This window comes from Macaca mulatta, chromosome 8 (genome assembly GCF_049350105.2).
Source record: "Macaca mulatta isolate MMU2019108-1 chromosome 8, T2T-MMU8v2.0, whole genome shotgun sequence".
NCBI lineage: Eukaryota > Metazoa > Chordata > Mammalia > Primates > Cercopithecidae > Macaca > Macaca mulatta.
This window is the reverse complement of record NC_133413.1, coordinates 112,991,627-113,006,408: the sequence shown is the minus strand read 5'-3', so window position 1 is coordinate 113,006,408 and position 14,782 is coordinate 112,991,627. Positions and strand designations below refer to the sequence as shown.

At 45.6% G+C, this 14,782-nt stretch overlaps 1 protein-coding gene across 1 annotated transcript; it reads left to right on the top strand.

Moving 5' to 3' along the window:
* The first annotated feature begins 355 nt into the window (after positions 1-355).
* KLF10 (KLF transcription factor 10) lies at positions 356-7,270 on the top strand. The gene is given in 4 exon segments (NM_001266477.1): positions 356-510; positions 3,701-3,934; positions 4,038-4,950; positions 5,731-7,270. Coding segments are annotated over 4 exon segments (1,443 nt in total). The 5' UTR covers positions 356-474; the 3' UTR covers positions 5,991-7,270.
* Positions 7,271-14,782: the final 7,512 nt, after the last annotated feature.

The following is a 14,782-nucleotide window of genomic DNA, read 5'->3' as shown; positions in this document are numbered from 1 at the left end:
GTGCCTGGGCGCGCTGCCGTCGCCGCGCCTCCCCGCCCGCTGCACCGCCTCTCTAGGCAGGGGCGGGGGACGAGGGGCGAGGAGTGGGCGAGGGGCGGGGGGCGTCACTGAATCAGGTGGCCTCTGGAGTTCCCCCGGGCAGGGCCGAGGGAACACGCTGCCGGGGATTGTGTACACGCTCCACTGACACCAGCTTCACGCTGCCGGGCAGTCGCTGATCACGCGTGGCCCCGCGAGCCCATTGGCCGGCGCCTCACACACCTTTGCCGCTGATTGGCCAGCCTCAGGCTCCGCCCCCGCCCCCGCCCGCAGCGCGGGGCAGGCTGAGCGGCTACCTGAATGGGGAGGGGGCAGACGGCGCTGAGCGCGGCGGCGGCGGGAGCGACGTCGAGTGTCTCCGGGCGCCCGTCTGTGGCCAAGCAGCCAGCAGCCTAGCAGCCAGTCAGCTTGCCGCCGGCGGCCAAGCAGCCAACCATGCTCAACTTCGGTGCCTCTCTCCAGCAGACTGCGGTAAGTCATTTGGGGATGCCCCTGTGCTTCCTCGCCTGGTCGTGTCTGGGGGGGTCAAAGGGGGCGCGAACCCCGAGCCCCTGACATCAGCCACGCCTGAGAATCGGGGCTGCAGCGGAGTCGTGGGGAAGGAAAGGGCTTCCTGCCTGCAGACTATGGGCATTAGTGAGGGCGTGTGTGTTGGGGAGGGGGTCGAAGCCGGGGGCTCGGATCTTGAGACGGGGACAGGGGTCTTGCTCTAGATGTACTGAGGAGGGGAAGGGGCAACTCCGCATGGAGACCCGAGAGGGCTGGTGAGGAGGAGGACGACTGTGGAGCGGGGGAGGAGTGGAGGGGGCTGTTGCCCTGCAGCGAGGTTGGGGTACGGCATGTAAGGGGAGTCGTGGGAGGGACAAGGGGGCTACCCTGCACCTGGCACCGAGGAGAGATGCCCGGTCTGGCTCAGGAACGCGAGCCAGGGTAGGAGTGGGCTGCTCGCAAGCACTCGGGAGGCGGGGTGTCCACAGGAGAGGCTAGTGGGCTACCCATCCTGGGAGTCTGAACCCACGCTTGGAGGACAGGGGCTGCTCAGCAGATAGCCGGCGGCTGGGGGAAGGGGCGCCTGGCGTCGGCGCAGGGGATGACACGAGGGCCCGCCGACCGCCCAGGGGGACGAGTTGCTCCTCCAGACGTCTGGAGGGAGACTCTTACCCCAGGGGCAGGTGGCCGCCTTCTGACGACCCCTTGGAAGAGGCGGGGAGCCGCCTCGGTGGCGGGAGGGTGGGAAGCGGGACCTAGCAGCTGGGGCGGGAAGGTGGGCGGGGGGAGCTGGGCCGCGAGACGCGGGGGCCGCGCGTCTGGAGCCGGGGCCTGTGGGGGCTGCACGTCTGGGAACCCGTGGAGACGCGCGGCGGGAGGGGCCTGGAGCTGCCGGAAGCCACGGGGAGGGGGCGCCGCGTCTGCAGGGAGAGACGGGGTGGTCTGAGGTCCCGTGGGCCGCGTGGGCGGGAAGTGCCGAGGGCTCGGCCGGGTTCCCGGGGGCTGCTGGCGGGAGGAGGGCGGCGGCCGGGTTTCCGCGGGGACCTGGCTCCTCCTCCCGCATCTGAGGCGGAGGCCGGGGGTGGGTCGGGAGCGGGTGCGCCCGGGGAGCTTCTCGTCCCCGAGTGACCCAGCCCCGGCCTCCGCCAGGGGCGGGAGCGAGGCCCGGCCCCGCTGTCGGTTCCTAAGGGAACGGCTGCTCGCGGGGAGCTGGAAGGGGCGGGCGCCTCCCGGAGCTTGGCGCCCGCAGCCCCGCCCCTCCCCGAGGGCCCGGCGCGCACGGCCGGGCGGTTGGCGGCGGCGCCCGCGGCACCTCCCCCGGGTCGGGCGCGGGCGGGGGCCAGCAGGCTCAGGAAGTAGGGGAAAGGTGACGGCGCGGCAATTCCCAGTTCACGTTTCCTGCGCCTCCCGGAGCAGCCGCTGATCACGCTTTGTTCACATGCCTCGCCCCCTCCTCGCCCACGCCCCCGCCCCGGGCCGCACAGCCAATCCGGGCCCGGGCCGCCGAGCCGGCCGGCCAATGGCGGGGGCAGGGACGCGGGGACGTGCGAGCGGCGAGGAATGTTCCCAGTGACTCACCCGCGAGCCTCATTGAGGTTAGGGCGGCCCCATCCGTCGGTCCCGGCCAGCGAGGATCTCCCCCGCCGTCCACCCCCGCCCCTCGTCTGCCTCCCCCGCCAGCGCCTCCGCCCGCGTTTCCCTTTCCTGCCTCGCGCCCCACTCCCTTTCCTCCCCTCCCTGTTTCCCTTCCTGTCTTTCCCAGCTCACGCTCTCCTTCCCTGCCGCCTGCCTTTCTTTTTTCCTTTCTTTGCATTGGCGTCTTGGGGCTGTTACACACACGCGCGCTGTCCATTGCAGCTTACATAAAGGCGGGCGCGATTATGCAATTGCATTGTTAGCGATATTTCAAGAGCAATGGCTCGTTGTCAGGATTTCAACACGAAAGCATCATGCTTTTTTGAAAAACTAGTATCGAGAATAGTCCCTTGCAACGTAAAGAATGGTTTGTTTGGTTTTTTTTTTTTTTTTTTTTGGTATTTTTACACAATCTCTGCTTTGACCAAACAAGTCTGAACAGTTTTTTTTTTTAATGAAAAATAGGAGAAATGGTGGGTAGTACCTTTTCTTGTAGTGTAGTTCAAAGAAGTTTACTATAAAACATTAGGTAGGAGGTCTACACATAAGTGCAAAACATGTGCTGTTATTTTGTCATCAAGCAGTTCTTTAAGGAATTAAAATATATTCTACTTTGATTATGCTCACTCTTTAAAGTCGGTTTTCGCAAATTCCAAGTAGAATGTTACATTTTTTGATTATCCAGTTTTTAGTAATTTTGCATTAACTAAGTTGTAGTTATGCATGGCAAACCATTGTGTCAAATAGATTCAGTAAAAGGGAGCACAAATATGAATAGGTTGAAAGTTAATTAAAATAAGCGTTGGAATTTTTTTCTATGTATTTCACTTGATTTTTCTTCACCATAATCAAGTTACCAAATAACTTTAGATCTTAAATAGTACAATTTTAACTTGAAAGATACCCTGAGGATCCCTTATCTTTTGATTTTTATCCCAAAGTGCAAAGTGACTTTCCAAAGGTCAGACCCAGAGCAACAGGCCAGAGCTCTACTACATTTTGTCTTTATTAGAAGGTTTTGGCTTTCTTTTTGTCTATCAGGAATTTGTACCTCAAAAGACCTCATACCATACCTGTAATATTTTTAAAAGATAAAGTTTTCGCAGCACTCTCCCTTATTTTGTCCGACTCTAGTTGCAGGTAGCTACTCTGGAAAGTCTTTATAAAACACTTTTTTTTCTTCTTAGCCAAATACTTCTCTTTTTGGATCACAAATGCATTGATAATTTTCGTCTTAGTCCCCTTAAAGGGACTAGGTGTGCCTCTCTCCCATGAAAGGATATCAATGTTAAAGTCTAAGTGTTAGAGAAAGAATGAGGAAGATTTTATTGCCACTACTGTGAGGTTTGGGTTACCTACCTAACAAGTGTAGCTGAACTTCCTAAGTATCATAGTAGGTGCGAGAGGAAAATTATTTCTGATTTTAACTTGGAAAGTTGTGTGAGTTGTTAATAAAAAAAACAGTATTTGCTCATATCTCTGTGTGTCATTTGGATGACAGAAAATATGCTTATAAACTTTCCTCTTGTTTTTATAGGAAGAAAGAATGAAAATGATTTCTGAAAGGCCAAAAGAGAGTATGTATTCCTGGAACAAAACTGCAGAGAAAAGTGATTTTGAAGCTGTAGAAGCACTTATGTCAATGAGCTGCAGTTGGAAGTCTGACTTTAAGAAATACGTTGAAAACAGACCGGTTACACCAGTATCTGATTTGTCAGAGGAAGAGAATCTGCTTCCTGGAACACCTGATTTTCATACAATCCCAGCATTTGTAAGTATTATTATTTTTAAGATAGATGTAAATTACAGAATTTCTTAAAATTTACATAATAAACTGTAGATTTCTCATGCTTATGTATTTCCCTTTTCTTTAGTGTTTGACTCCACCTTACAGTCCTTCTGACTTTGAACCCTCTCAAGTGTCAAATCTGATGGCACCAGCGCCATCTACTGTACACTTCAAGTCACTCTCAGATACTGCCAGACCTCACATTGCTGCACCTTTCAAAGAGGAAGAAAAGAGCCCAGGATCTGCCCCCAAACTCCCCAAAGCTCAGGCAACAAGTGTGATTCGTCATACAGCTGATGCCCAGCTGTGTAACCACCAGTCCTGCCCAGTGAAAGCAGCCAGCATCCTCAACTATCAGGACAATTCTTTTAGAAGAAGAACCCACCTAACTGTTGAGGCTGCAAGAAAGAACATACCATGTGCCGCTGTGTCACCAAACAGATCCAAATGTGAGAGAAGCACAGTGGCAGATGTTGATGAGAAAGCAAGTGCTGCACTTTATGACTTTTCCGTGCCTTCCTCAGAGACGGTCATCTGCAGGTCTCAGCCAGCCCCTGTGTCCCCACAGCAGAAGTCAGTGTTGGTCTCTCCACCTGCAGTATCTGCAGGGGGAGTGCCACCTATGCCAGTCATCTGCCAGATGGTTCCCCTTCCTGCCAGCAACCCTGTTGTGACAACAGTCGTTCCCAGCACTCCTCCTAGCCAGCCACCAGCCGTTTGCCCCCCTGTTGTGTTCATGGGCACACAAGTCCCCAAAGGCGCCGTCATGTTTGTGGTACCCCAGCCCGTTGTGCAAAGTTCAAAGCCTCCAGTGGTGAGCCCGAATGGCACCAGACTCTCTCCCATTGCCCCTGCTCCTGGGTTTTCCCCTTCAGCAGCAAAAGTCACTCCTCAGATTGACTCATCAAGGATAAGAAGTCACATCTGTAGCCACCCAGGATGTGGCAAGACATACTTTAAAAGTTCCCATCTGAAGGCCCACACGAGGACGCACACAGGTACCAGCCACTTCTTACTTATGTCTTTAGTGTTTAAATGAAGAGGTTTTGGCTGTGATCACACATTTAAACCCAGGATGATAAGGAAGAACTTGCCTTAGCTAGTTTAGAGGATGGTATTTACCAGTGCAAGGTCCTCCAAAAGGCTTTATTGGAGGCCGCTCACGAGTGCCATAATCCCTGCACTTTAGGAGACCAAGGTGGGAGGATTGTTTGAGCGCAGGAGTTCAAGAGCAGCCTGTGCAACATAGTGAGACCTCATCTCTACAAATAATTTAAAAATAAATAAGTGTATAAATAAAGACTTGATTTATGTGCTTTTGTTTCAGTCTCTCAAATGATGATTCTGTAGATGTCTGAGTAGTTACTTTAATAAGGTATCTTTAAAGCTTTTGAATCATAGTTGAAGTCAGGAAGTCTTTTCATTTTTGGAAGTCTTCATTTTTGGCTTTTTAAAGGGATGAGGTCTTGCTCTGTTGCCTAAACTGGTCTCAAACTTCTGGGCTCAAGCTATCCTCCTGCCCCAGCCTTCTGAGTAGTTGGGACTACAGATACATACCACCCCACCCGGCTGCCTTATTTCATGAGGAGAAGAGTTTTGTAAATGTGATCGAGTGACAAGTTGAAATTGGAGCAATACATATCTCGTATTCATTTGATGGTTTGATTTATTAGCTTTTATTATTTAAAATATGTCTCCTCATATACTTTTAGATAGAATTGAACATATAATTTACCACAATCTTATGCATAACAATGATTTGTATTTCTTTGTTTTAGGAGAAAAACCTTTCAGCTGTAGCTGGAAAGGTTGTGAAAGGAGGTTTGCCCGTTCTGATGAACTGTCCAGACACAGGCGAACCCACACGGGTGAGAAGAAATTTGCGTGCCCCATGTGTGACCGGCGGTTCATGAGGAGTGACCATTTGACCAAGCATGCACGGCGCCATCTATCAGCCAAGAAACTACCAAACTGGCAGATGGAAGTGAGCAAGTTAAATGACATTGCTCTACCTCCAACCCCTGCTCCCACACAGTGACAGACTGGAAAGTGAAGAGTCAGAACTAACTTTGGTCTCAGCGGGAGCCAGTGGTGATGTAAAAATGCTTCCACTGCAAGTCTGTGGCCCCACAACATGGGCTTAAAGCAGAAGCCCCATAGCCTGGCGCGAAGGCCCCTCCTGGGTTAGGTGACAAAAAGGGCTTCGGCCACAGGCAGGTCACAGAATGGCAGGTTTCATTTCTTATCACATAAGAGAGATGAGAAAGCTTTTATTCCTTTGAATATTTTTTTGAAGGTTTCAGATGAGGTCAACACAGGTAGCACAGATTTTGAATCTGTGTGCATATTTGTTACTTTACTTTTGCTGTTTATACTTGAGACCAACTTTTCAATGTGATTCTTCTAAAGCACTGGTTTCAAGAATATGGAGGCTAGAAATAAACATTACGGTACAGAGATGGAAATGTAAAATCAGTTTGTATTATTACAAATATTGTCATCTTTTTCTAGAGTTATCTTCTTTATTATTCCTAGTCTTTCCAGTCAACATCGTGGATGTAGTGATTAAATATATCTAGAGCTGTCGTTTTTACACTATTGTGAATATTTGGAATTGAACGGCTGTATATTGCTAAGAGGGCCCAAAGAATTGGAATCCTCCTTAATTTAATTGCTTTGAAGCACAGCTACAATTTGTTTTTGTATTTTTGTTTTGAAAGTTTAACAAATGACTGTATCTAGGCATTTCATTATGCTTTGAACTTTAGTTTGCCTGCAGTTTCTTGTGTAGATTTGAAAATTGTATACCAATGTGTTTTCTGTAGACTCTAAGATACACTGCACTTTGTTTAGAAAAAAAATCTGAAGATGAAAATATATATTGTAAAGAAGGGATATTAAGAATCTTAGATAACTTCTTGAAAAAGATGGCTTATGTCATCAGTAAAGTACCTTTATGTTATGAGGATATAATGTGTGCTTTATGGAATTAGAAAATTAGTGACCATTATTCACAGGTGGACAAATGTTGTCCTGTTAATTTATAGGAGTTTTTTGGGGATGTGGAGGTAGTTGGGTAGAAAAATTATTATTAGAACATTCACTTTTGTTAACAGTATTTCTTTTTTATTCTGTTATATAGTGGATGATATACACAGTGGCAAAACAAAAGTAAATTGCTTAAAATATATAGTGAAAAATGTCACTATATCTTCCCATTTAACATTGTTTTTGTATATTGGGTGTAGATTTCTGACATCAAAACTTGGACCCTTGGAAAACAAAAGTTTTAATTAAAAAAATTCCTTGTGACTTACAATTTGCACAATATTTCTTTTGTTGTACTTTATATCTTGTTTACAATAAAGAATTTCCTTTGGTATATAGAATGGTCATTGCATTTCTTAAAAACCATTCTCAACTCTCACCTTGACATTGATCACTTCTATTATCCAAGGACTTAGTGTCTGAATTTCTCTAAGGATCTCATTCAAATTTAGAACTGTAGGAGTATGTCTTTAACATGAATTGATTTAGAGAGTATACAAAGTGAGGCCAAGTATCTATTTATCTGGTGAGGTAATATGTGAACCAGCCAGTTCTAAGAAACCACATTTAATTTTTAAACATTGTTTTTTATTTTTCAAGACACAGTTTCACTCTGTCACCCAGGCTGGAGTGCAAGTGGCATGATCTCAGCTCACTGCAACCTCTGCCTCCCAAGTGATTCTCCTGCCTCAGCCTCCAGAGTAGCTGGGATTACAGGTGTACGCCACCACGCCTGGCTAATTTTTATGTTAGTAGAGACGGGGTATCGCCATGTTGACCAGGCTAGTCTCGAACTCCTGACCTCAAGTGATCCGCCCATCTTGGCCTCCCAAAGTGCTACTTTTTAAGCATTCTTGAATATTTTGGTGATTTGGGGTTGAAATACAGCCCCGACTCTCAATAAAATCTTGTTAAATAGTATTCAAGTTGAAGGGAACACCACAGTGAATAATTACAAGCAATGAAACTGCTGTGGCAAATGAAAAGAAGGCTGACTTATTAAATAGTGAGTAAATTGCTCACCTCTAGAAGTTAACTCCGACAATTAAGTGATACCTTAAATGCAATAAACATATTGGTACTTTAGCTGCATGAAAAGTAATCCACTTCTGAAGAGAAACACTTGTTAGTCACTCATCAGTAGAAAAAACTAAGGGCTGTAAATGCTACTTGGTGTATAGAGTATAATTTTGTAGATTACTATTTTAGCTTGCACTGAAATCCCCCTGTGGTCAGGAGAACATCTTCCACAATGCCCAACTTAACCAGTGACCTAGAGTCTGCCTTACTGTTGAACAAACACTATGGTAAGGGGCCGTGTACTGACTTGGCACTAGTTGTAGGACAAGTGTCTTGGGACATCTGTACACCTGTTGCTACTTTTCTTGGAAACTTAATACCACATGAGTATGACACAGCTGCTGGAGAGAGGCTTTGCCATTCTGGCCTCTTGTGTAGCTTTGGTGTTGGGCGCCTGAAAGATCCTCTTCCTTTAGAGCTTTTCATGGTGGCAGGTCTCCAGAAGTGGGAATGGAGGAAGACGGCTGAAATATTCTCTGCCTCCCCTAATGCCCAGTCCTTTGTAATGATGTGGCCAGTGAAACTGTGCCACCCGTTGGCTGTGTTCTTTGAAGTCCTAGTTAGTATCTGAGATCTTTCCTTAAGAATCTTGTAAATAGAGTTATTGTTTTTGAGTTGAATGTTGAAGCAGGATCTAAATTTTTTTTTTTTTTTAGATGGAGTCTTACTCTGTTGCCCAGGCTGGAGTGCAGTGGCATGATCTCAGCTCTCTGTAACCTCCACCTCCTGGGTTCAAGTGATTATCCTGCCTCAGCCTTCCTGAGTAGCTGGGACTACAGGCGCCCAAAACTAATAAGTTAAACTTAGTACGATACTATTAAGTTTTCATAAGGATACTAAAATGGAGAAAAGTTGAAGCACAAACACCTTTTTACTAGCTTAATGTTTTACTAGCTTTTCTGCTTTTTTCTATTACAGGACCTAATCCAGGATCTCAAACTGCATTTAGCTGTGATGTCTCTGTAGCCTCCTCCAATCTGTAGTAGTTTCTGAGTCCTGTCATTTGAATATTACTTGTCAGTTACTTTGCAGAATGTCTCTTGGTGTGGGTTTGTCTGATGTTTATTCACGATTAGATTGAGGCTATGGGGTATGTGGGAAAGATGCCCCAGAGTGATAATGCCCTTCTCAACACATCTTACCTACGAACACATGGTGTCCATATGCATTACTAGTGATGCTAACCTCACTCACTTTGGCTAGGGTAATATCTGCTGGAATTTTCCACTGTAAGTTTACCATGTTTCTCTTTATAATTATTAAATATGCAGAGAGACATACTTTAAGACTATGCAAATAACCTGTTTCTGCTTACACTTTTCCCCATTTATTTTAGTATCCTTAAGGAAATCTTGCCTGGGGCAATTATTACTGTGATATGCTAATTCCCTCATTATATATTAAGTTGGAATTCTGTAAGAGTTGTTTCTTCTCCTCCATTTATTCAGTTTTTTTAAATGTCAGCATGGACTTGAATATTTATCTCATTCTTTGAGTTCTAACACTATATTTAATTATTCTGTGACTCAGTTGTTCCATCTTCAGCCCTTATTAGCTCTTTCAGTATTCAACCATTTTTAATAACTAACGATGAAAATTTTATATGGTTCAACCTATCATTTCTCACTGGAACGAGACCTGTTTGGTATTAGTAACTACTTTTTTAGAGTGTTTTCTACTTGCATTGCTGCCACCCTGTCTAATCCAGCATCTCTCACTCAAGCCAGTGCAGCCACCCCTAACTGGCCTCCCTGCCTCTGTCCTGTCTTCTTACTATCCAGTCTCCTCACAACAGAGTCTTTTGAAAATGTAAACCTGATCATGTCACTTTTCTGTTTAAAACACTTCGGAAATCTCCCAGTGCCCTCAGAGTCAAATTTAGGTTTTATAACATGGTCTAGAACAGTGCTGTCTAATAGAAATATAATGTGAGCCATATGTAATTTGAAATTTTCTAGTAGCCACATCAAAAAAGTAAAAAAAAAAAAGTTTATATTTAAATTTAAAATTTTTATTTAAAAAACATTTAATTTAATGTTCATGGTAATCTTTGCAATCTAGTCTAGTCTCAGTAGAGACTAGCCTCATTCCAAGTGCTCTGTAGCCACAGGTGGCTGGCGGCTGCTGCAGTGGACTAAACAGGTCTAGAAGACCCTGCACCTTTTGGCTTCTACCAACCTGCCACCACACCACTTTCCATCTTATACTGTACATTGTGTCTAAGCCCCGAGCCTTCCTATGTGCTATGTCTTCCGGGAATGTTTTCCCTGCCCCCCGACCCCTTTTTTTTTTACCCCGCCCCAGGCGTAGTCTCACTGTGGCCCAGCCTAGAGTGCGATGACGTAATCTCGGCTCATTTTAACCTCTGCCTCCCAGGTTCAAGTGATTCTCCTGCCTCAGCCTCCCAAGTATCTGGGATTACAGGTGCCCACCACCACACCCGGCTTATTTTTGTATTTTTAGTAGAGAGGGGATTTCATCATGTTGGCCAGGCTAGTCTTGAACTCCTGACCTTAGGCGATCCACCAGCCTTGGCCTCCCAAAGTGTTGGGATTACAGGCGTGAGCCACTTGCCCGGCCTTCCCTGCCCTTTTGCTTTGACGTTTTCACTATCATAATAATCATTATTACCCTTTACTTCATGTCTTTTTTTCCTTGACTGTAGAACTTCATGAGGACAAGCATCCTGTGGGTCTAGCTCACTGCTACATCACCAGCATCTAGCACAGTCCCTGACACGTAGCAGAGGCTTAACAATTTTACCAAACTGAAAGTTGAGCCACAAAGAGGCCTGTGCAATTTTCGGGAGGGAGAACAACTAGGAAGTTGTTACATGACATGCAGGATACAGAAAAAGGAGGCGAGAAGCTGAAGATTGCCTTTTTCTTGTTCCCATCATTCTTTGATCATGCTGGAAGGACCATTTATTCCATCTTCCAAACTCTTAAAGAGTCTCATGGCATTTGAATTCTCTTCATTGCATTTTTAAGGGGGCAGGGAAGAAATCTGATCAAGACAGACATACACTAGGCTCACTAAGGCCCTTCGTGTGAGTCTAATGCTTCAGCCTGGAAGGGCCGAGAAGTGTTGCCTTGGCTCTTACCCTACCCCTTCTGTTTAGAAGACTTTCAGAATAAGGCGGAGACAGAAATGGAGACTTCCGTCAAGCGCACTGGACATCAGCAAAGCCCTGGAACTAGACAAGATCTTCTGGGCAACACCTTAAGGGAATTTTATTCTGATGCCTTAATCCAGTCCTGGCATTTTGTTGACCAACTTAAGCAAAGCATGAAAAATGATAAAGCTGGTTTTCAAAGAGCACTGCCTCTAATTTTTTACACAGGTAACTGTGCTCTGGAGGTGTCAGTATCAGGGAAAGAGTAGTGATCAAATTAAAAGACCTGGTATATTAAGGTTCTCCCAGAGAAACAGAACCAATGGAACAAACAGAACAGATACACATATGTATTCCTTATATGAAACTGAATAAAAGGAATCGGATCATGTGATTATGGGGACTGAGACGTCCCGAGATCAGCAGTCAGTGAGCTAGAGACCCAGGAGAACCGATAGTGTAGTTCCAGTCCAAATGCCAGCAGGTTCAAGAACCAGGAAGAGACTATGTTTCAATCTGAGTACAAAGGCTGGAAAAAAAAGACAAAGTCCCAGCTCGAAGGCAGTCAGGCAGCAAGGGTTCTTCTTAGCCTTTTGCTCCATTCAGGCCTTCAACTGATTGGATGAGGCCCATCTCCACTGGGGAGGGCAATCTACTGTATCCAGTCTACCAATCCACATGTTCATGTCCTCCAGAAACACCCTCACACACACCCCCACAATGTTTGACCACATATATGGGCATCCTGTGGCCCAATCGAGTTGTCACATACAATTACCCACCATGGGCCAGGTGTGGTGGCTCACTTATATTCCCAACACTTTGGGAGACCAAGGCAGGAGGATTGCTTGAGCCCAAGGAGCTTGAGACCAGCCTGGGCAACATAGGGACATCCCCTCTGGACAAAAAAAAAAAAAAAAAAGGAAAAAGTTAGCCAGGTGTTACCATCATATTGGGGATTAAGTAAAAATAAATAAATACATACATAAAAATAAAAATAATAAATAAAAAATTAGCCAGGCATGGTGGTGCACACCTGTAGTCCTAGCTACTTAGAGGCTGAGGTAGGAGGATCACTTGAGCCTGGGAGGCTGCCAAGCTGTGACTGCGCCATTGCACTCCATGCTGGGCGACAGCATGTGAGACCCTGTCTCAAACAAAAACAAACAGAACACCACACCTGGGTTCCAGTCCTAGTTACACTGATAACTAGTTTATTCCTTAAGAAGCTTGCTTTATCATTCTGGGTCTGGGTCTGCCTTTAAAAATGAGACTAAATGCACCTGCCCTATTCAGCTCATCAAGCTACTGATGAGTTCAAATAAAGTTCTGTACACAAAAGCCCCTGGGAAGTATAATGCATTCGATGTTTGCTGGCACCATTACAGCACCGGTGTCTGGGAACACACACATGGCAGCAGATCCTTTAGAATGCCCACTGAGGGTGGCTGCCAATTCAAAAAAAGGGAAGCCACCTAGAACTGGATGATTAGAGAATTTTGATACCCAGGGTGCCCACATTTCTACCTACGTATGGTAATTATTTGGGTGCCCCATTTACAGTAAATCTCATTGCAGCGAGGTCAACCCAATGGGAAGGAAAGCACAAAGCATGAAACCATGGCCATTTGCTGAGGAGAGCTAGAGCATGAGTACTTATCATTTAATTAAAAAGCACACATTTGGGTAGAGTTACCATAGAAGCCTCCAATGTATGAACTGAGTTCGTCAATTTACCGAAATCGCTTTGTTCTCTTTATAATGATCGCAGCTTAAGGGAATTCTCCAAGTCTGAATTTAGTTCATTCATGATGAAGTGCCCAATCTCAGATGCCCATCAAGCATGGGCTAAAAATGATATAAAGTTATGCCCAGAGCTCTAGGAATTCACAATCCCAAGGGAATGAGGATCAGCATGAGTGACAAAAACATCCCTGCCCCAAGGAAATCATCAGGCCACACCTGTGCCAGTTCTGCCCACATAATGCGGCCTCAAATTGACAGACACAGAATTCCAAGGAAGCACAACTCTCTCATCTTTGGCTTGTTCTAACGGAAGGAATAAAACTAAATGGAGCCGTCTGTTGTTTTAAGCTTCCCCTGCCAGTTGGCATCCTAATCTTGACAGAGATTAGAAATTCATGGCTCTCTACCATGGATGCCAACAATCCCTGCATGACCTTGATTGACCAGCTTGGCAGCCAGAAGCTGAAAGGGAGAAAATGCCCCCAAAATATAAAAAGGTGACACCTTATCTTTCTTTTATTTTCTTGGAAGAATTTACTTTTTAATTCTAAATTTTAATTCTAAACTGGAGGCACATTCTGGGTTTAGAAAAATCTATATAAAATTCTGAGAAGAAAAGTTAAGAAATAACATGAAATAAAGAAAGGATGGCCCAGGCTGTGGTAGAAGCAGTTTCCTATTTCTCTGATTAAGCTGTGTGAAGCTTGAATATCAGTTTCAAAAAGGCACCCTTTTAGTTTGCACAATCTCATTGAAAAGATAAATACTAGCACTGAGTGTTTATTACCACTAGACAAAGTAAAACAGTGTGGCCTTGTGAAAGGAATCTTCTCCTGGGGTCATGGGACCATCATGCTGGTATCACTTCTATGCTGGCTACAAATGTAAGCTAAGTAAGCAATTTAACTATTTCACAGCTTTGTTTCAGTATCTATACAATGAGGTTATAATGCTCATCTAACCTGTTTCTCAAGATACAATTAGGCTTGAAAACTGTGTGTGTGTGTGTGTGTGTGTGTGTGTGTGCTGGGGGGGGTGTTGGCAGTGGAGGAAGGGGGGTCAAACACTAAGAGGGCTGCCCAAATATCAGTGGTGAGTATTGTACTGTCACAACTCAGATCAATTATTAAGACAGAAAAAGGCCCCTATAGGTGGGGCAGCAATCCGATGTCAGCATAGAAATTGTCATGTTGTGGTCCCTGTTAGGGAGGAAGGTCAAATTCCGAATGTTCACAAAATTGGGATGAAGCAATGAAGCAGCTCACTTCCAAGATGGCACCCAATAATTTTTGCTCTTGGATATTCACGTCCTCATGTAGTGTCTGCTCATTTTGACTAGAGTTGATCTATACAACCAGTAGGATGGTGTAGAAATGACGGTATGTAATTTCCAAGACTCCTCATAAAAGATATTATTGTTTCCAGCATGATCCTCTTGGATCACTCACTCTGAGGGAAGCCAGTTGCCATGTTGTGAGGACGCACAAGCAGGTCTATGCGGAGATCTACATGCTGAGAACTACACCTTTTGCCAACAGTTAGCACCATGATGCCAACCAAGTGAGAGAGCTACTTGGAAGTAGATCTTCCAATCTCAATCAAGCCTTCAGATGACGGCAACCCTAGCTGATATTTTGACTGTAACCTCTGACAACACTGAGCCAGAACAAGGTAGCTAAGCCATCCCCGATTCTTGACCTACAGAAACTGTGATAGATAATAAATTATATAATTATCTTAAGACACTACATTTTGGGATAATTTGCTAACACAGATTTAGCAATGGATATTACAAGCAGTAAAGTATTTCTACAGAGTAGGCAGTAAGACCCCAAAGTCCT